Source organism: Gouania willdenowi, chromosome 6 (assembly GCF_900634775.1).
Source record: "Gouania willdenowi chromosome 6, fGouWil2.1, whole genome shotgun sequence".
Lineage (NCBI taxonomy): Eukaryota > Metazoa > Chordata > Actinopteri > Blenniiformes > Gobiesocidae > Gouania > Gouania willdenowi.
Genome location: NC_041049.1, coordinates 12,019,412 through 12,041,951, shown reverse-complemented (window position 1 = coordinate 12,041,951; position 22,540 = coordinate 12,019,412). Strand labels below are relative to the sequence as shown.

The 22,540-nt window shown below is 39.4% G+C and overlaps 1 protein-coding gene across 10 annotated transcripts in view; it reads left to right on the top strand.

Moving 5' to 3' along the window:
• Nucleotides 1-22,540, top strand: part of wnk1b (WNK lysine deficient protein kinase 1b) — a 99,294-nt gene that overhangs the window by 59,496 nt on the left and 17,258 nt on the right. For 5 of the 10 annotated variants that reach the window (XM_028448359.1, XM_028448361.1, XM_028448360.1 and 2 more), the window contains exons 6-23: nt 4,131-4,219; nt 5,365-5,504; nt 5,617-5,696; nt 7,099-7,287; nt 7,457-7,526; nt 8,793-8,986; nt 10,325-10,618; nt 13,039-14,427; nt 16,941-17,024; nt 17,315-17,389; nt 18,216-18,455; nt 19,431-19,501; nt 19,604-19,754; nt 19,856-19,972; nt 20,780-20,890; nt 21,023-21,074; nt 21,224-21,355; nt 21,525-22,326. In XM_028448359.1, coding sequence (XP_028304160.1) covers nt 4,131-4,219; nt 5,365-5,504; nt 5,617-5,696; nt 7,099-7,287; nt 7,457-7,526; nt 8,793-8,986; nt 10,325-10,618; nt 13,039-14,427; nt 16,941-17,024; nt 17,315-17,389; nt 18,216-18,455; nt 19,431-19,501; nt 19,604-19,754; nt 19,856-19,972; nt 20,780-20,890; nt 21,023-21,074; nt 21,224-21,355; nt 21,525-22,326 — 4,280 coding nt within the window. The remainder of the gene's footprint in view (nt 1-4,130; nt 4,220-5,364; nt 5,505-5,616; nt 5,697-7,098; nt 7,288-7,456; nt 7,527-8,792; nt 8,987-10,324; nt 10,619-13,038; nt 14,428-16,940; nt 17,025-17,314; nt 17,390-18,215; nt 18,456-19,430; nt 19,502-19,603; nt 19,755-19,855; nt 19,973-20,779; nt 20,891-21,022; nt 21,075-21,223; nt 21,356-21,524; nt 22,327-22,540) is intronic. The other 5 variants (XM_028448364.1, XM_028448363.1, XM_028448362.1 and 2 more) reach the window with 5 other exon arrangements.

Below are 22,540 nucleotides of genomic sequence, written 5' to 3'. Positions count from 1 at the left end.
GTAAAAACAACGTAATATCGCAATATATTGCCGAATCGATTTTTTCCAACACCCCTAGTCCTGACCCCATGTCGGGAGGCCTGAATTAAAATGGGGTCGGCTGAAAAATTACTGATTAAAATTTTATTTCAATTTTTTTCAAATGAACACATCACACAAAATAAATATCAACTGTATTCTATACTTTCTCAACTATAGATCTAGTTCAAATAAAATTCAGAATAAAAAAATCTTGTCAATTGTCACTTTGTGCACTAGTCCTAGCTACTCTGTATTTGTAACACACTTTAAGTGTGACATATCATGCTAAATTCACTTTTTTAGCCCTTAATTGCATTTTGTTGTATATTTAGAGTGTTTAGAGGTACAGAAAAGTTCAAGTTAATCTCTTCAGGTGCTCCGTTGATATCATTATATTCTGTTTTGGTCATATTTTTCAATCTGTTTCGATTTTTCGATTCTCTATTACGTTTTTTGAACAATAACGTCACAGTATTTGCAGCGGAACTGCCAAATTAGGACATTGACACCAGGCCCAACACTTCTAGCAATCCGCCATTTTTATTTCTAGTTTTTATTTTGTAGTCCAAGCTCCAGGATGCAGAAGTTACGAGAGGATAAGTCAAAATGTTGGGTTGTTGGATGTAGTAACCCACACGCTTCATTACAACGTCTCCCAGCATCAGAACCTTTTCAAAGTGCCTGGTTGAGTTTTATTTTTTATGGAAATGTACCCACATCTGTGGGTAAGGTCATTTTTGTGTGAGCGAAGCACTTCAAGGATGACTGCTTCAGCAACCTCCACCAGTATAAAGAAGGATTTGCTGAAAGACTTTGTCTGATTGAGGGTTCAATTCCTTCTATCTTTGGAGACGATGAACAGAGCACTTCGGTAAGCTGTAAATAACGCTAAAAGTGTGATGATAAGACGTCCCTGTCCTTGTTTTGTAAGCATTAGCAGTTGCACCGTCTTCATATGTTAGCGCTGTGTGCTCGTTTTAGATCCTTGATGATATGGCCTACGTGATTTAATTTAAGTCTAAAGTTTTCATTAGTCATTTCATTTTGCCGTTTTTGTCTCCGAAAAGACTGTATTAAAATGTATTTCATGATGATAGCTTGGCGCTAGCGTTAGCTCGGTGCTTGTGTTAGCTCACTTGTTAGGGTTCTGCAGGTTCATCATCTTCATTTTTATCTCGCTCCGCCGGGTCCGACTCTGGCTGGAACATGTAAGGCTGGATGGACAAGTCTTCTGTTGTTGACATTTTGTAAATAACGTGTGAATAAAAAGTTTCTGCGCCGCTAGACAATCGTATCGCTTCTATCAAACTACAAAAATGGCCGAACAGGGTGGAGTTGAACCGAGTGTCACCTCTGCAACCTGGAGAGGGGGCGGGGTATGAAGTGTCTCATTTGCATTTAAAGAGGCAGCACCAAAACGAGTTGCTCTCAGAAGCACATCAGAAAAGGGGTAGAAAAGGGGTGGAGCTATAATAATGAGGAATTCAGACCCAAGCATTGCAGTTCCGCTTTATATAGACCACAACTGTATGATTTATATGTAAAAAGGAAGGATTTAAAACCATGATATGTCTCCTTTAATAAACATGATATAAAAACAAATTCTTGAATCTGGGGTTGCCAGAAATTTATGATATCAAAATGGGGTCACAACCCAAAAAAGGTTGGAAACCACTGCTCTAACCTCTCTTTATTCACAGCCACAGATTGTTTTTCAGTTGCCTGCCTTTGGTGCCAGACTTCTGAATGAGTTCCTGCTGATCTCTTTTGGCGCTATTACACAAAAATTGCTCCAGTTTTTCTAATTGGCCTTGAAAGGTTCTAATTCACTATTTAGGCCTGAGAGAGAACATCAACAGGGTTTACGTGGAATTTAAGTCGGGGACAAACTCTTAACAAGAACAGTCTTATAAATCAGGACGTCTATCTTAACTTAATTCTCAGTTAGTCCAGCAGTCCCAATGATCTATGAGTAATTCACTGGGAGTAGATTTAATTTTATTTTAGAAAGAAACCTTAACACTAGTTGGAAAAAATAAAAAAAAGGTCTAGGAACTCCTGGTAGTCTGCAACGTTTTTTGCTTTTTTAAATATGTAAAAAAAAAAAAAACATATTTTGAATCTATACATCTATAAAAATTAATCACATATTTGTAGTCATTTATGCTGTCTTTAACTGCCAGCCCTTTTCAGAGCAGCCAACCCCATATTGACAGGTGTTTTAGATGATTTTCGCTGATTTTTTTAATACCCACAGAATATTTTGTACTATGACAATCTGAAATCAGATTCTGAAAGATTAGACTAGCTAATTTCATCAGAAAAAATAATTGTGTTTCGAGCTTGTTTTGTTCTTCTGTAATCAGCAGTTGAATAAAGGCCAGTTTCACACAAATTGCCAGTTTGCAACAAAAAGCTGAGAAAAATGCCTTTTTCTGAAATAATCCATTTGTGACTTTGAAGCAATTTTTTTCTTTGCTTTAGTGACACCTCAACATTAGTTTCCTACTATAAAACTACAAAAACAACACTGAGACCAGGCTTTTGATGCCAAAATTATTAATATTTTGCTATCTGGGTCAGAGTTGAATGCATTTCTTACAGTATTTCGGCCTTCCTCCAAGTCTCTCCTCCCTTCAGTCTCCACACACGTAACTTCCTCCTCACCCTGGACATGCCAAGTGTCACCGCTTAACCCGTTTTTTGATCATTTTCTCTCAGCATCACGACACTCTCAAGAGTCCACTTGGGTTCTACACATGCTCTGGTCGTGTGTGTGCTGCTTGGAGCTTCAGCTTCAACTCTCGTAGCACCATTTCTCTTTTCCTCTCCCTCTGAGCTCTGCCCATCACGGGTGATCTCTCACCCAAAGGTGCGCTGCTGCCATCTACATGTCACCAGTTGGTCACAACATCATGGTACAAGTTAGATAATCACAGGAGAGCTTTGTCAAACTGTGACGTCTTTAGACGTCTTTGGCAGTTATATTAGATTTTTTTCTTAGTTTTTATATTCATTCTCTGTTGTCGGTCTAAATAAGCTTTTTTTTAGCAACTATAACCCCCTATTAAGACTATATATTAACAGTATAGTTTTCCTACAAATATTGAAAGAAACTAAAGCATTGGTCTCCGTTTTTGGAATCGAACAAAGAGAATCTTTCATTCAAAATAGAGAAATTAGATAATTACATTACTACATGTGTACCTATGGGATTTCCTCATAATCATTCACATTTAAAGGTCCCATGTCATGCTATTTTTCACCCGTCTCCATTTGCTCTAAAAAACCCCAAAAACATAGTATTTGAGGTTTATTTTCCCAAACTTGCCTGTTTTCTTGAGTTTTAGCCTCTGAAAAGTCTCTTTCTGAGCAACTCTACACAAACAGGCTGATTTGTGGCCTATGTATGCATATTCATGAGTGGGCGTGTCTATAGACGGGGCACTGACTTCCCCCCCCCCATGCAGGTAGGGCCAGAGGACAGCCCGCCCTCCTCCCACCCACTCCGTAGCTGAGCTCATGCTGCTTTATGAACACGAGACAGAGCGTGGGGGCGGGGCGTTCACCGGTACATACATAGACTGTAGAAAATACATACGTAGCACTGCGCGAAGGACGCTGCAATGCTCACCTTCGTGGGCGTGTCTGTTTACATGTCAATCAGCAGAGAGCTTCCTGGAGGCGCGGCTTCTCCAGCTCTGTGCTGCGTCAAATTCGTCATCAAAGTGGGAACGCGTCATCAAATTGTAGCGAGGTGTTTGGGCTCACCCTGCAGTAAGAAAGGAGTAAATCACCCTCTAACTAACGATTGAGGGAATCAATGAAAAAAACACTTTGGGCATGTGTATAAAGCCCTAATAACACTTTTATCATGTTTAAAGCACAGAAAAGTGAATTTAGCGTAACATTGGCCCTTTAATCTTTGAAAGGAGAAGAAAATAAAAAAGAAATATTAAGTCGATGTTGCAGCTAACTCAGTAAAACAGTGACAAAATGTATTTGAGTTTGGGGTAGAAGAAAGATTGTTTAAGCATTGTATTACAAGTGATGTGTTTGTCATGTACGTTGTGTTGCCTGCTTCCCCTCACCTCTTTGTGTGTCTGCAGGGAGTGAAGCCTGGCAGCTTCGACAAAGTAGCCATTCCTGAGGTGAAGGAAATCATCGAGGGCTGCATCCGAACCAACAAAGACGAGAGGTGAGACAAAATCCCCTTAAAATGAGTGCTCAGTGTGGATCTGTATCAGTAGTGCCATCATTGCATGTTCACAATCAGAAAAGCTTCATTGTCTGTCGTGATGTTGATCATTGGTCAATACTACACACAAACACACAATTGCAACCAACCTCACAGCAGCAACAAAACAGAGGGATGGTTAATAACGTGAAATGTTACTTTAATTTAAACTGGAAATGAATAGAACCAGTAAAACATTTGACATATTTGTTCTTTAAAGCGTCACAGAATAGGAACATTTTCAATGAAAGGACCTAAACTAACAAATTTTGGAAAATTAAAATCAAATGACAGCTTTTGAAACACTTATAACAGTTAATAATTTAAATCAAGGAAAAACAGAACATTTTGGCTCCCAAGCGTTTCCTCAGTTTATTTTTTTTTAATTTTTTTTAATTTTTTTAGCTTTAGCTTACATTAAATATCACAAAATTATCTGCAACATCTACTATTTATATAAAAGAAACATGAATGATATCATATATTTGTTATTTTTGCTAATATGACAAATAATCAAACAAAGTCCAATTAATGTCATTGATGGGTGTTTGTTGATCCTCTGTGATATGAAATGTTTATATAACTAACTATCTAAACTTCATTCCATTTTCTTTTCCCTCATTTCCCTCACCTCCACCATGTAGGCCCACTCTCTGTATCTGAATATATCTGTTCTCTCTTCCATGTGCAGCGCGCTTTGTCTGTAGCCCCGCCCCTCTCCTCTCTGACACACAAGTGGCTGAAAAATCAAATCAAATTAACTCAAATCTACATTTTAACATTTAAGTTACTGCACATTGAGTATTTTGGTCACCCATGTGCACCACTTATGTGCACGCCTGGTAATTTATCTTTTTTTATGTCAACATCTTGACAGGAGCCACATGAGCTTTGTAAAGCGTAACAAAGACAAAGTCTGTCCTCGTCCGGAATGTCAACATATTTTGATTTCCTGGAAATTAATCCAATAACATGTGAGCTCATTTATCTGATCAGCTGGAGTCCAGCTCACAAGACTTTCTCTCCCTTTCTTGTTTTTCTCCCCCTTTAATTAAATATGCTGGGAAATCCTGTGTCACCACTGATTTTCTCTGTTGTTGCTCCAGGTATGCCATAAAGATCCTTTTGAACCATGCCTTCTTCCAGGAGGACACCGGGGTCAGGGTGGAACTGGCAGAGGAAGATGACGGGGAAATGATAGCTATTAAATTGTGGCTCAGGATAGAAGACGTCAAGAAGCTTAAAGGCAAGAAATGATCAACAGAATGACTTTAAATTTTCAGACCTCTTCCCGTGTGCAGCGGCTCTCGTTAGATCCTCAGTAATATGCTCACACTACAGTTGTTTCATGTACGCAGGCAAATACAAAGACAACGAAGCCATCGAGTTCTCCTTTGACCTGAGCAAGGATGTTCCTGAAGATGTCGCCCAGGAAATGGTAAAGCATATGGTTGACCCTAGAACACTATCAGTGGGTGATTTTTACCCGAGCAAACGTATTTACATTATTTTCATGAAGTTGTTTGTCACAGTGTTTGGGTTTCAGGGTAGCTTCAGCATCTTCTCTGATGTTTTAGAAGGTTTGGTTGTTCTCCTAGTCCAAAGTCTACTTTGTCCTGCAGGCTGACAATCAGGTGATTTTTACCTGGCAATAGTGTCCCATTAGTACTACGCTAGGGCTGGGTGATTATGCCTAAAAAAAAAATCTCAGATTTTTTTAAAGAAAAATGTGTTTTGATTCGATTTTCAATTTTTTTTTTCAATACACTTAAAAATGACTGCAGACATCAGATATATTGTCAAAAGTGCATCTTTATTGCTGTGATTGTCCTCAAGAGTTAAAATGCAATCCAAAAATAAAAAGTAAATGAGGTTCTGTCATTCAACAATTTCAAGCTTTAACCCAGGTTTAAGCAAACGTGCAACAGCAACTTCACAGTCGATTCAATTTTCTGATTAAGAAATCATATAACTACATATTCTATAACATATAACATTACAATTAAAAAAATAATAAACTCTTCCATTAGCATCTCAGCATAGTGTGAATAAAAAATGAAACATGCCTGTGGCACACATATAGCCTACTCAAAGGGTAAACACGTGTAAACAAAGAGGGGGCGGGCTCACATCGTGCTACGCTAACCCACAATGATTTTCAAAATAAAAATAGTTTTGATCTATGAATTCGATAAATTGATTAAATCGATTTTTTTTTGCCCAGCCCTATACTACACTTGTATGTGCTGACTGCATTTAGAAAATGAAGTATAAAATGTTCTGAAATGTCCATGCTATCTTTATTCAGTCCAGTAGTTGTAGATAAATATTATTAAGTGGTGATTTCCAAGGAAATTCATATGGTGATAAAAAAAATATTTAAGTTATTTTTACCCAGTCGAAAAAAGCCACATTTTTGTTCCACTCTAATGCGTTCACCAGGGAACCTTCACATGCCCCAGAAATGGGTGGACCCAAGACCAAGTTTCCACTGCCTTTTTTGTTTATTCGAAAATGTTTTTGTTCTTGCATTCCTTGTTTTTCAGTAATTGTGGTTAATATTTCAGTCCACCCATGGTAGTTTTTTTTTTTTTTTACATTTTGTTAGGCATGGCATAGTTGAAAATAAAAGAACACAAGTCTAATTTGTCATGCATTGTCATATTTTGATTATAATTACTTTTTATTGGGTATAAAATATTGCGTAAAAAACTAAGTTTTTGCAATAATGTAAATGGGTTAATGGGTTATAAGCGCATCCACTGATTGACAAGCAGATATGAATCTATGGTGTGATTAAAGGACTTGTCTCACAGCTCGTTCATTTCTCCTCTCTGCAGGTTGAGTCGGGCTACGTTGCTGCAGGCGACCATAAGACCATGGCCAAAGCCATCAAGGACAGAGTGTCAATGATTCGCAGTAAGAGAGAGCAGAGGCAGCTGGTCCGAGAGGAACAGGCCAAAAGAAAACTGGAGGCCGAACAACAACTGAAGCAGCAGAAAGAGTCGCTCAAAGCTTCACACACACAGGTCAGTTTTTAATGGGTATGGGTGTAAAAACGTGCTCACAATCCAGTCACTGTAGTTTTAAGTCATTAAATGAAATGCTCTCGAGTGAATTGATCACTATGTGCACACATACAGTACACAACCTGGTTTGACTTGGATTTTCCTGAAGCTAGTCTTTAACTGTCTGCAGGTGGAGACAGAGGAGACTGAGGCGGAGCAACTGCAGATTCATTACCAGCAGACTGGAATCCTGCACACATGTAATAATGCCTTATTTTATGTCCCTGATGAATAGTTTTAAGTGGTAAGAAATAGTTAATGGTGTGCAGTAAGTATAAAAGTCAAGTCTGTAATATATTTTATTCTGCAAAAACTTGTGTCCACCTAATTCCTGGGGCTGCTACTATCAGATTATGGGGGCGACTTTCTTTTTTTTGTTATTTAATTTATTTCTGTGTCTCCAACAAAAAAAATCTATAACTACACAAAAACAATAAAAGTCAATTACATATGCACCCATCTACAGCCATTAATCACAGCAAAAGTATGTAAATAAAATTAATGAAACTGTTCACATTAATCGACACAGTTTGAGTAGGTTTGGCTCCCTCCTTATTTTCAGTGTTAAATTCCTAAACAATACATTTCCATCATTGGCTATCCCATTAAAATACATTATAAGTAACTAGTCATTGTACCCTTTCTTGTTGATGGAACAGATAAATAGACAAAGATAATGCAGTCAGTGTAATGCCACACACAAAACCACAACTTTCATTTGTAGTTTTTCCACAATCAGAGCACGGGATATAGGCTTTACACGTCTAATCAACCAGTAAACAGTAAATAAATAAATAAACACTACATAAACTGCACAGTTTATTAAAATGGTTATATATTTATCACTACCCATGTGCATTAGACGTTTAGGGGCAGGTGCTCAAGCCAAAAAGGGCAACATTGCCAACATTTTTCAAATAACTTAATATTACTATTACTATTATTTTGTTAATAATAATAATTTAGATAATTCAAAATAATACTAATATGATGATAATAAATGTGACATTACATGCAGCACTGTATATTTATATTAATATTTATATTTATCCCTTATCCTTTTTTTTTTATCATTATTATTATTATTATTATTGTTGCTGGTTTTATTTTGTTTTTTTTTTTTTGTTTTGCGCACCAACTATCAATGTCAAATTCCTGTGCTGTTTTAAAACTGTACTTGGCAAATAAAACCTTTTTTTTTTTAATTATTTTAATGACTATGACTATGATGATGATTATTATTATTTATAAATAATGATCAAATAAATAGATAAAAACCCCTGGAGGATGTTTTTAACTTGTATATTTAAATTTAACACAACCAATAGTAAATTATTATTACTGTAAATTGAATAAATGAGTAAAAGGCAAAAACAGAAAAACCAAGTCCATAATGGAACTTCACTGATAACAATGTTGTTTTTTTATCTGTCATGTTAAAACCTCTCCTGTTTCTTGTCTCTCAGCTGAAGGAGGTGTAGACAGCGGCCAGGGTTCCTCCATTTTCTCCCCGGACCCCCATCAACTGAATCAGCTGACCATGTCGTACAGCTGCCCTCCCTCCTCCCTGCCCCCCTCCCAACCCCAGACCCCTTACCCACCAACCCCTTCTGCCCCCTCCCAGCAGCACCCAGGCTACACTCAGCCACAACAGCCCATGGTGAGTGACGGCTTTCTTTCAGTAGTTGGATCACTTTGGTTATAAAATCACTTCCTGGTTATGTTTAGGAGGTTCTGTTTGATGTTGCAGTGAGGTTTGTTTGCAGTGTGTGGAAGTAGCATGACTTTTGTAATCGCCTGCATTTGCTGTTTTTTTATGTGCACGAGTGATTTCTGATACAGAGACTTATAAACCAAGTTGTTGTGTTTACATTTAACACAGTTGGACACAGCACAGGTCTACAAAGCCTTCCAACAGTGAGTGAAATAATCAAATATTAGAGAAAATACAAATTCAGAGAGTTCAGACAGTTAGTCAGCTGTCCAGTACGGTACAATGTGCCACGTATTTCAGCTTAACAGTTTTACTGATCTTCAGTCTTTCCTTCAGTTTGGTTAAGTCTGATTTTTATCAACAGGTTGTTTCCACATCTATCCAATCTGCTGTCTGAGTGAGGAGATTTATTATCACAGTTATTTAGTTTTCCAGTTTTATGCGTGCAGCTGATTTCATTGGATAACTTTAATTTGTCAGATAGAGGATGGGTTTTTTTTTCCTTTAGTATGATTAGAATCATAATCAGAATCAACTTTATTGACCAAGTAATGTATTGAATACACACGAGGAATTTGTCTTGTATTTATTTAAACTCAAACAATTACATAAGAAGAGAAAAAGAAGTCACACTCGCATCTTTATTTTGTTCTTCCATGCAAGGTTTTCTTTCTTTACTTTTTTTGCACCTTTCAAATGAGATCAGTTTTCTCTTTTCTTTCCACATTGGGTACAAGTAATGATCCATTTTTTGATGATGATTGTCATTATTTTGTGCTGTAAGTTTGTTTGCTTTAAAGTGTATTTGTTAAATGTGTGTCGTCATTCAGTCCACAGGAGAAGTCTTAGTGTGTTCTTATTGGTTTAGTGCAAAATGTAACTTTATTTTCGAGATATTTTAGAAAAATCGTTTCTTTATATATGTTGTTATTTTATCAAATTGATGTATTACGTATCATTATGGGTTATATATCTGTACTGCATTTGGTCATGAATTGCATCATGTTTTATAATTATTTGTGTTTAAGTCTTTTGATGTGAGAAAAAAAGTTCTAAATGTCAGTGTTTTGTTTTTTTGTTTTTTTTCTTGACACAAATTTTATCATTTAAACAGAAGTCTTGTTTTTAATTTTGCAATTTTCCTAATTCATTATTTAGTTGTCCTGTACTCCCTCTGTAATATTGCCTTTTTATGTTCAAGTATATTTTCCATTTTCATGTTTGTTTTTCATGTTGGTCCCACCCTCATCCATCCATTCATCATCACCCCTCCTTGGCTGACAGCCCATGCGTCGTCGCAATCGTAGCATGTCTGTGTGCGTCCCCCCTTCCTCCTTCTCCTTGTCTCACGTCCCCTCACCCCTGGTCGCTGCTCCTCCTAAAAAGCCCCGCGCTCCTACTGAAGGGCCGTCTTCCCTCACCTCCCCGCGTTTACCTCTCACAGCTGAGAGGTCAACGTTTGCTGGGCGCCTCTCCAAAGCTCTGGAGTCCGTCCGTCCCCCCCATTCTTCCTCTTCCTCGCCTGTGCCGAGAGCCAGGCAGCGGAGGGCCAGCCTTCCTGCCCTCCTCGCCACTCCTGTAGGTTACTGATGCTGAGTGTGAAACCCAGAGGCCTCAGTGATGCTGAACTGCAATGGGGAGAGAGAGAAATGGGAATAAAAACACCTGCCACATTTAAACATTTACAATCTTTTATATTATAAAATAAAATCAGAGCCCAGTCCAAGATTTTGTACTGGTGAATGCTGTCATTTACAACCATTGTGTGATATGTGGCAGCTTTATCATAATCAGAGCTGCTCACTTTTAGTTTAGTTTGTTCATCATTTGTTCTCTCTCCTTCCATCAGACACTGGGCACAGTTTGAATACTGACTGAGTGGCCTGAGCTCTAACCTTGCTTTCTAGTGCGAAATATTACCATAGACTTTGCATTTGCTTTCTGGAAAACAGCTTTTTTTTTTTTTACAATTGTAAGTGAAATCCAAAAAGTAGAAATAAGTTTAAACTTTAAAACACCATAACAATTTATTGAAATGGCAGTAATAAAGAAAAAAATAGAAATTGTCTTTTAAGTTACAAAAATTAAACTGCATTGATTCTAAGGAGCATCATGGGTACCGGTATGTGGCAAAATGTCATTTGGGGCACATTAAGGAATTTAAATGTTTCAGAAGCTCACCCAATTTTGCTGTGCTGTATGACCAGCATAGCAGCAGTGCTGAATTCTTCCTAATTTTTATTTAACATGGGTTTGAATGATGAAGGCCTTTCCATTCCAGTACCTTTTTGTGGTAACAGAGTGGAAAGAAAAAACATGAAAGTTGGTCACAGCCATCACACATTGAGTTACAACTCAATGGTTCCTGTTGTAATGTCCTAAATTGCCTTTTTAAAAATTGACTTCAAAAAGATGTTCTTGCGTTTCCATGGATACAGATGATGATAACGGAGTGGAAAGGAAAAGTGCTAAAAATTGTCAATCAAGCCTGCATTACAAAAAACTAGCGGAACTAGAAACCTAGGATTTTTCTGGTTTATTAAGCACGTGATGTTTCAGTGTGCAAAATTGTTCCTGAAAACAATATGTTAAAAAGTATCAAACCTGGGCATATTTTTCCTCAAAAGTGCCCCTCGTGAAAAATTTGCACTCCCGGCTCTGCTGCTTTCTATTAGCACATGTCAATTTCTCTGTAATTATGGCATAAGTTACCAATAAAAGATTAGGTTTCACTAGTTTAAAATACACAGCTCCACTACTTTTTGTTGCTGAGACATTGAATTGTACCCCTCATTACTTCCCTTTCCAGCCTTTCATAATAAGAGCTGTAGATATTGGCAATAGAAGTGAAATATCTTCCTTAATGGAATATCTTCAGACATAAATTCTTATTTGCCAGGCTAAATTACATGTTAGACTAAATTCTTATAGGAAGGAGAAAAATAGACCTAATATTAATATTAATGATATTAGATTCACCGCTTGCTGACGCTTTTGATCTAATCCCTCCCTTGTGTGTTTTATATTTGTCTACAATGTATTTTTCCATCAGTTCTCATAATACTAGGGATGTAACGATTAATCGTAAGGCAGTTAAAAATCGATTCATAGGTATCACGGTTGATATCGATTTTCTGAAAATTGAATCGCAGTACTTTTTTTATCCACAAGTGTAGGCGGCGGGTGGAGTCTGCTAATACTTACTTTCTGGCCGCCTTCTACTCTTAAATATGTTAATAAATGATTCATTACCCCTTTAGCACCGAAAGAATATCTGTAGTATTACTTGAATATCTGTAAAAGTCACGTTTTTCTATTAGCTCTGTCTGCTAGCATAGCTTCTCTTCTTCACTGCAAGATATCTGCATGCCACCCGACCACTGTGTTACCAGCGCCCTCTGCTGGTCCAAACAAATATGACGTAAATACAGTGCAATCACGGTTTTTTTTTTTTTTTTTAAAGTCCAATTGTTAAGGCACAAAATACATTTTCAGTTGCACTTTTAAAAAGAAAAAGAACTATTATGCAGTTTTGCATTGTTTATTATAGAACCAGAATTGAAATTAATAGGCTTCATTTTCATTTGTATTATTCCTTTATTTATTTCATTCAAGATTTATTTTTAGTTAAATTGCATTGTTGCAATTCTTTTGGCAATGAAAAATAAAAGGAAAATAGTACCGTATTTTCTATTTTCTAAAAATTTGTCTACAGTCCCATTTTGTAAAATAAATCGTGAGAGAATTGTATCGTGAACCCAGTATCGTGAATCGAATCGTATCGGGAGTTGAGTGAATCGTTACATCCCTACATAATACCGTTTCTGTCTGTTAACTCTCTTTTAACAACAGAATTTTAGTTTAAAGTTTTTCCTTATTTTGTGTGTTCGTGTGGGTTTTATTTTTTTAAATGCACTAAAAAACAATTCCTTCCTTTTTTGTGGTGTTTTTCCTGTTTTTCTAAGCATTGTCCTTAAATCCATTGCATTTTATCACAGCAGCATTCATTGCCACACCCCTTCAGTGGAGGACTGAGCACAGGAGGTGGAGGAGCAGGAGGAGGCGTTCACCTTCCTTCTCTTCCAGATCCCCAAACTATTTTCTTTCCCTCCATTCCGGAGCGCCCTATTTCCTTCTCGCCTCCCCCCACCATGCCTCCCAAGCCATACAACACGCAGCGCCGCAAAAGCACTTCCATTCTGGAGGCGCATACCCGACACTTTCAGCCTGCCTACACACGCTATGGAAGCAGCCTCCACCCCTTCTCTGGGATGGAGGGCGTTGAGACTCCTTCGCTCTTTATGGTCAATCCCAGTTTCGCCGCAGCTGCTCAGAGACTCGGTGTCGGAGAACCACTGCACCTCCCTGGACAGTCCGACCCCAGTTTGTACGCTTACAAAGACATGAGAGCAGAGCACGAGGAAGCGGTGAGGAGGTTGAGTCTGAATCAAGCAGCATTGCTGGACCATTATGAAGCCTTGGCGTATGGAGGATACCCGATGACGCTGATGAGTTTCCATCAGCAGAGACAGGCAGCAGCTGCTGGTTTGGGTTTTGATCCATCCCAGCCAGGGTTCCTGCACCCCCACATCATGCAGAGAATGAGTGCTCACAGCCCAGTGCCTCCACCTTTACCTCCAATGAGTGCATCCACTGCCGGGTCTGTATCCTCTTCATCATCAGACAGTTGTTACCCTCCGCCATCGTCTTACCCCGTTTCCGTGCCCCCAGTTATGGCTGATGCCCAGCCTCCAAGTGGAAATGTGTTTGACTTTCATTTAGCTGCTGCAGCAGCAGCTGCCTCTGCAGACCCAAGCCTTCTGGCATCCAGATTGTTTAGAGCACGAAGGAGCTCCATGGACCTTCCTCTAGAGGACGGTTCTGGTCCTGGATCAGGAGGCTCAGGGACTTATAGCAGACTCCAACCGGTGACTGAAGAGTTGTTTACTTATGTCAGCCCAGAGCTCCCCTTACCTCCTGGAAGTCTTCTCCTGCACCATGGAGTAGGAGCTCTGAAGGACAGAAGCCCAGATCCTTCCAGTGACTCCGTGGTCTCCTCCGACGCAGGAGAGTTCCAGTCACCTCCTCCACCTCTCCTTTCTTCATTCGACTTTTCAGCCGCTCAGTCCATTCCTCGCTCATCCTCCACAGCAACCTACGACTCGCCTGGATGCGCACACGCTGACCTGCAAGGACATCCACCTTTGGCGCCGGGCTTTCTCCCCACCACTCCATCTGCCGAGGTCGCACACGGGGGAGGATCGTCGGCTCAGATGGAGACTCTGATGATGAGTCCCTGGGCCCGTCATGGAGGGGTTGTGCCAGCCCAACCCGATATGACGTACCATGAGTCATTGCTGGCTATGCAGGCTAATGCTAACACTCTGGTACAGAGTTAAGACCTTAAAAGCCACATACGATACCTTTGGGTCAGTTACTAGTACAGTACTTTTCTTTTTCTTTTTTTGACAACTGTCTTTATTTGACATTTATGTCATTAAAATTAGAATAAACCAGTCACAACAACTTTGGCTGTGTTCGAAATCACATACTAAGCCACACACATTCATACTAAGCCTGACGTCAAAATCAGTATGTAGTGCGTTTACATTAGATGGTATGGAAAGTACCTGAGAAATACCTGGATGTATACTATATCGGGACATTTTTTAAGTATGCACGGTGGACACATTAGTTATACTCAACCGCCCCATGAGGCATTGCTAGTGAAACGTAAAATCGTCCTGTGACCAGCTTCAAGTTAAAAATCAAACATACACTTTTCAAAACAAAAGCATCTCATCTTTTTTAACGCTTTTGTAAATAGGGCTCTTGTTTTCAATTTATCAAGAAGTTTAGTCAGTAGCACTATGGCGGGTCTCCGAAATGACGGCCTCAAATGACACTTTAAATGTGTTTCCGTGAGTTTTATGGATCAAATGACCACAGGATGATATTCTACTTGGTCACTTTCTCAATTAAAATGCTTTTAGAACATTTAAAGGTGGCGAATCAACGGAGATATTTAGCCTCAGTGTGCTTCAGGTTTTTGTCGTTGTAGGTTCAAAATGCAACTTGGAAGTATTGACTTCAGTGGGAACGCTCATCATCCTAATCCTCCAAACCATACTTATAGTATATAGTAGCCAGTATACACTCAATGAGTTTGTAGTGCATACTACGGGGCTTTCGCCTTTATTTATCGTCATATATGTTTTACACATGTATGAAATTTGTTCTCTGCATTTGACCCATCTCTGAGGAACAGTGGGCACCCAGGGAGCCCACGGGTGAGATTTGAACCGATGACCCTCTGATTACAAGCCCGCTTCCTTAACCACTAGGCCACCATTCCCACTGTGTGCCATTTCGAACACATCCTCTATCTTTATTTTGCTAAAGTTACTGACTAGTTCAGGAATAAATACATAGCTCATATTACTTTATACTAGTAACATGACCCAGAGCCTTTCATAGTCCCTGTTGTTTTTACGCTCCGCTGACCCATGTTTATTTGTCACCATGTGATTTTAACCCCCTCGGTCATATAAACATCCCAGAGAGAGTTTCAGATGCTTCCGAGATTTATTTAATCGAGTCTAGCCTACACAAGGATTGTTTGTGGAAATTTAGGACATGACCCCAACACTTCTGGGATGAAAAAAGACCTGATCTTTAAAGATTTTGGTCAAACCTTAAAGTTATTAACATTAAAATAAATGTTTAGAAGCTTCTCGTTGAGACACTCTCTGGTTTATTTGCTTTAGCTGTAAGTCAGAGCCCCTTCCTTCCTGTGCTTGTGTTGTGTATTTGGTTTATTCTGTTGGTGTTTTAAATAAGTAAGTAGCATTTTGTCTGTATGTTCATATATGAATGTATATGTGAAATGTGTGTTTGAGCAGGTATACTCTGCCTTTGGTATACTTGGATTCCCACTCGTACAAATCTAATGTCACTTTGGCCCTGAGCCATTAGCGGCTGGTTAAAATACTGTCATCATTCTACTTAAGATTTGGATTTTTTTTAACGTTTTTTAAAACAGCTGAAAAAGTTGCTAGACTGTGATGATTTGTATGAACAAACACACAAAAACATACAACAAAACTGGAGGGGCTTTGACAAACTGAGCAGTGTAACCATGCAAAGAAGCATTTGTGTACCTACGTAGATGTTTTTTGTTGTTTTCAACACATTTTGTTTTTATTTGATTAAAACCAATGTTCTATTACCACAGCTGAAACTTTATTACTTTATTTCCTTTTTTGTCCACTTTGTGTCATTTTTTGTTCATATTTTTTCTCAATCCTTCCAGACGTTGTCCTTTATTTTTTCATTGACTTACTTTATTTCTTTAAACAAAATCTTCCTGAACAGAGGAAGTGGAAATACTAAAAACTTGAAGGCTTTCTTGTAGTGTCTTTAAATTTTATTTTTTTTTTATTGTGTAACATTCACATTTGATCCCTACCAATTACTTAAGGCCTGACCTGCATGTGAAACCAAACCTGCTGACACCATGCCTAACCACCGCACAGTGCCTGTATTGCAGGCAGCGTATATGCACTCACCATGTTGCCGTGCATATACAGCACCTGTCGTGTATTGATTTTTGTGCATAGGTGTGGTCTGTGAGCATGCGTGCATACACAAGATGATATAATAAAAGATACAGCTGGAGACGAGCCCCAGTACCTTGTGTGTGCAGTCATGTTTGATTTTTGTTGTGATGCAGTAAATAAATCCTAATTGTTTCTCTCCTTTTTTTTTTTTCTTCACGATTTCTTCCCAATCTCTCTCGATTTTTCCCCTCCGTTCATTTCCCACTGCTTGGGTATCATTGCATCCATTCTTCTCTGTCTATCTGTTTTTCCTTCTTTCTTTCATTAAATCTGCGTCACAGCAGACTCAGGTCTCGTCTGTTCAGACGCTTCCAGGATTGCCGTTGATCTCCTCTAATGCTCAGCCTGCGTTAACGTCACATCAGGTGGGAAAGTCTGCTTGGACTCACTTTCAATCAATGTAATCACTATATTTCATTAGTCCATCCTCTGATCAGTGTGCAAGCTAGTGCACAGTTCCGAAATGTTCCCAGTCACAGCTATTACGAACTCCTTTTCATATCGTTCAGTTTAAAACGCATTAATTATTAAGATAACATGCACAATTTTGAATTGTTTGAGGAAATTCAATCCCTATCAGCAGTTTTTAATAAAACTGGAAGTGCATTTATGTTTTGTCGTCTTACACGTTATGTATCTCTTTTATCGTCTGCAGGTTTTGTCATCCAATCAGAGCAATGCCTCCATCATGAGCCCGACACTCACATCGCTGCCTCAGGCACCTGCACAGGTACAATATTTTGTTGGTTATGTCTACAATAAAGCCTGTTTTTTATAATTATTACGTCAGGTATTTCAAAAAAAAAAAACATGGAAAATAATGAATACACAACTTGTAAAAAATATATACAGTGTATATTTATTTTTATGTAATCAGCTCAGCTCATTTGATTTTTTCTGTTACTCTTTTCTTTTCATTCTCTGGCTTGACCTTTGGCATGCTGCATGATTTTCCCACCGGGTTTGTTTCTGCCATGTTGTACGCACAATCACACACACACACACACACACACACACACGTACTCGTGTATCTTTGTGTCATTGTGTGTGCAATTATTCAGTTTTGTGATTCAAGTCGGTCTCCTAGTATAGAACAGCTCTATCATCTCTACAATGCAGTCCAACTGGCTCTGGTTCAGGTAGTGTTTGTTGCTGTGGGTGTAGTTTGTCTTTGTGGCTTTGTATTCCACTCTATCCCTGTGTGTGTGTGTACCACCTTTCACTTTATTGAAATTAGGTAAGTGTTACTTTTCTATAAAGTCACTTCCTATCAGATACGAAGTAATGTAACACTTGAAAACAAACTCAGCTGTAAATAAAGGGTTTTCCCTTAAACATGGAGGTATTTATTGATTAGAATCACGTTTTGCTTCATTGCACTATACTTTATCACCCAATCAAACCTGTAGTTCCTTTTTTCCTCTTCCTCCTACTTCCTCATCCTGATGTCTCTCTTGCGTCCGTTGCCTTCCTTTTTCTTCCCACTTATCCTCCTCCTCCTTTTTTTCTTTTCTTCCCCCTTCAATTCTACTTTTCTTGCATCTCCTTCCTCTCAGCCCAGTGTAACTCCTCCTGCCTCCACCGCTCCTTTGGTGACCCTCTCTCCTCCGTCTGTCCCCGTTACCGTGCCGACGGCAGTCCTGGTCTCCCCTCCCTCTCCTCTGCCAGTCCATGTCGGGGTGGTGCCCGCTATTGTTTCCCCTCCCCCTGCTCCACCTGTACCTTTGGCCTCCTTGGTGCCAATCATCAGTGTAGTCCCCGCCCCACCTGACTCTGCTGTGGATGGCCCTCCCCAGGTACTGGTCACTGGTCATGGATGGTGCAGAAGTCCAACCGGGTGTCAGTCATTAGATTTGTTCAGGTTAAACGTGGCCTGCAACGACTAAAATACTTAACTTTTCTAATAATATTGCTGATATAAAAAAAGATTGCAGTTTGTGTTGCATTAGTCAAGTTGTATAGCATGTTTCATGCACGGGACAATTCAAAGTGCTTTACATCAAACAAATATCACTGTATCACACCATAAAAATAACAATCAAAAAATGAGGAAAAGTCTAAACAATATCAGTCATTGAAACAGGATAATATCAGAACAAACAGTGTGACTATTTAAATTAAAGCAGTGTTGAATAAAAATGTCTTTAACCTTGATTTAAAAGAGTTGAGTCTCCCCTAGGGAACGTGAGTTAAGATTAAACCGTTTCATGACAAGTTAGTTTTACCGTACTAATGATGTGTTGTTGCAATAGTAATTCTCGTGATAATCAGACGTTCCCTGGTTATATAAAATTAATATTTCTGACCCCTGCTACAGTACGTTTGGCAGTTTTTCTGAATCTTTATTTTGAAAATCTCATTTGGTAACTCTTCAAGTTTTGATAAATTAGCATAGCATAGTCTCACAGAAAAAGAAATAAATTGTTCATGAAATAATTTATTCAGCTGAGACAGCTTGACTTCAGCTGTTTTAACTCAGCTCGTATTAATTTGAAAGCATGTAAATCACCTGACTGTTTTTTTTTTTTTGCTATATTACACAGTAATTTCAAGCATTCTAGATGTGATCCTAATCTATTTTTACTTCTCTTTTGAATGGCTTATCTCAACTTGCTTGTCTTTCGTCCATCTTTATTCTATGGATATTATCTTTATGTTCGTCCCTTTACCTTTATTCCTCCTTTTTAAACCACTGAATAGTGTTTTATCTCAAATCCACCTGATGCATTTGCCATATATGTATTTTAATGTGCCTGTTTGTGTCCTTTCAGTCTAATTCCCATTCATCTGAGCTGTCCCAGGCCCAGCTGCAGCCACCTCAAGTTCTGTCATCCATAGAGAGGTGATTAGCACAGGCTTCATGATGGCCTACATTTGCTCTTCACGTCCTATTGTTAGATTTTTTTTTCATATGAAGCGCTGATGTCATTTTTTTGTGTTGAAGTGGCCAATCGGAGACCTCCGGCCTGAGTGACGGCAATGAAGGAGGAGGAGGACGCCATGAAGGCCGCTCCACAAAGCGACACCAGAGACGCTCCGTACGAAGCCGATCGCGACACGAGAAAATCGGCAAAGCTAAACTGAACGTGCTCAATGTAAAAACCGGCGTTTTCTATCTCTACCCACTGATGCGTGTTCACATCTTTGTCGCTATTTTTGACATTGTACTTTTCGCTTTATATTCCTGTTCATGCAGATTTCAAGCAGAGGAGACAGAGTGGCCGAGTGTCAACTGGAGACACACAACAGGAAGATGGTGACTTTTAGATTTGACTTAGACGGAGACAACCCTGAAGAGATTGCACAGATCATGGTACTGCAACAGACTGTTTTTATATCTATGTCCACTTTCTAGCCCTATTACATTAGTAGACAGTTCATAATAGATTCACCATTAGTGTATGATTACAGTGGTGAAACAGATAGACATAGTGTAGGCCTCAAAGTTCAATGAATTGAAAGTATTTCTTCCACAAAACAGAACGTTGAAACATTGTTTTTGACTCTATCGCAAACAATGGATTTGTTGACAATTGGTCATGTGACTTCAACTTCAAAAACGTCTCCCACATTGCATTGTGGGATTGGGAATCCCGTAGTAGAATGCAAAGATGGTGCCAAAGCGGAAAAGTTTCATGACGGATTCTGCAAGCTTAGGCTAAATGTCTGCTGAAACAGAGGAAGGAGAATCAAATCTTTTTTTATGGTTTTCATCTTGTATGAAAATCACGTTAGATTTTACGGTACATTAATTTTCGGCTATATTTGGGTGTTTCCGTGAAAAGCCACAAAATCAACATCCGCCATTGTTTTGACACAACTTTCAATCCGTGAAAATGCCAGAAATGCCACTTTTGAAGTGTTTTTTGGGGCACACTTGCATCCGTAGTCGATGACAACAACCTTTGGATGACAAAGGAACAGATTAAAATGTTTAGGAGCAGTGTTATTAATTCAATAAAGACATTATCCATTTATCTGACTTTTTTCTGGTTTTTTGGGGTTTTTTTAAGATTTTGATTGGATGAACCTAATGACAAGACAATGTCGTTTTGTTAATTACACACTAACATCAAACTGACTGTGTCTAATTTGTATGTTTGTGTATTTTTGTTACCAGGTCCAAAGTGAGTTCATCCTGGAAAGTGAGCGCGATTCGTTTATTGAGCAGGTCAGGGAGGTGATCGAGAACGCTGATGAGAAAGTTTTGGAACGAGACGCAAACAACCAGGTAACTTCAACCCACACCAACTTTCCTTTTTTTAAAGCATGTAAAAGAAAAAAAATTATTTATTTTACTCTCTGTATAAAGCATGTGACAAGCCCACTCTTAGATACATGTTTTTGTGTTGTTGATCTACAGATGAGCGGTGGCACAGAGCAGCAGATTCCTGTAATATCAGTTCCCATGCCAGGTAAGGACCGCAAAATAATTAACACTTGGCTCATACTGTATAACAGCATTGTGCTTCATGTATGTGTTTTAACATGCATAAAATGACATGACTTGAGACTATTTCTTTTGTGTTCTTAGTGGGGATTATTTAAATTGGCCTTTTTTCAGAAATCGCTCCCAGTGCGACTGCACAAGTGGTCCATTCAGCAGGACGGAGATTTATCGTCAGCCCCGTGCCTGAAGCCAGGCTAAAGGAGCCAATGTATCCCAGCTGTCCTTCTCCTGTCCCTGCAGAACCAGGTATGGCCTGATTTTGCCGCACAAACTACTCAGTAAAGTAAATTACCTTAATTAAATATTCTAAATGACCCAATTGCATTAGAATTGTGGAGTTTTGGTCAGAAAATGTGCTTTGCTGCATTATTTAAAGGCATACTGAGACTCTGACTTTCAGTTTTCCTTTTCCCAGTTGCTCCAGCTCCCTCCCAGACCCCAGGCCACAGTGCAGCTATGTCCCAGTCTGCAGGAGTCATCAACTTACAGCAAGCCTTCTCAGAACTCAGACAAAAACAAAACCAGTTTGATTCGGGGCCCAGCACCGCCCCTGTCTCCATCCACTCCAGCGTTCCTCCACTGCAGCCAGCAGCCACCTCACACAGTAGCCCCGCCTCCCCTGCTGTGGAGAGCCTTGTTAAACCTCCTTTAATAAACCAAATCCAGGAGCAGGTGATAGATGTCTCCTCTCTTCCTCCAGTGTCATCCTCCATCACTTCCCCTTTGGTTCCTAGTCCGACCTGTTCATCCTCTTCTCCTCCCCTCGTGGTGAATCCACCCATTATTCTGTCTCAGGGTCAACCACAGGTCCCGCCCCCCTCCCAGCCTCAAATTGTTTCTGCAGCTAATGCAGCTTCTGTTCCTGCCCGCACCTCCAGCCTCTCCCCCACCATGCTCACCTCCCCTCCTCTTTCCTCCACTGGTGTGAGCGCTGAAGTCTCCTCTGATCTTCAGGTGCTCTCTCCTACTTCCACTGCAACCCCATTCCTCTCCTCCTCCGTCACCCCCACCACCACCATCCCAGGCCCTCAGCTGGCTCCATCAGCGTCCCATCACACTCTAACGCCCATCCCCTCCTCACCCTCCTCCTCCTTCGTGGGACTCCAGTCGGTGACCGCAAACGTTCCCTCGGTCCAGCCGACGTTGGTCCACTCACAGCCACAGACGGCAGCTCTGCCTGGTCAGACGCACACGCACTGTGGAGACTGTGATAGCAGGTGAAACACGTAATTCTATCAATTACAGCGATAGATATTTATAGAATGTTAGATTTTCAGAGAATCAGAAAAATGTGTGATTTTAAGTTTTTTTTTTGTTTTTGTTTTTTTTTAACAAAACAGAAACTTTGATATGAAATTGTCTCTCATTATTGTCAAAATTTCAAAAAAATCACATTTTGGTTTGTAATTGACTGATCTTTATGAAATTTGA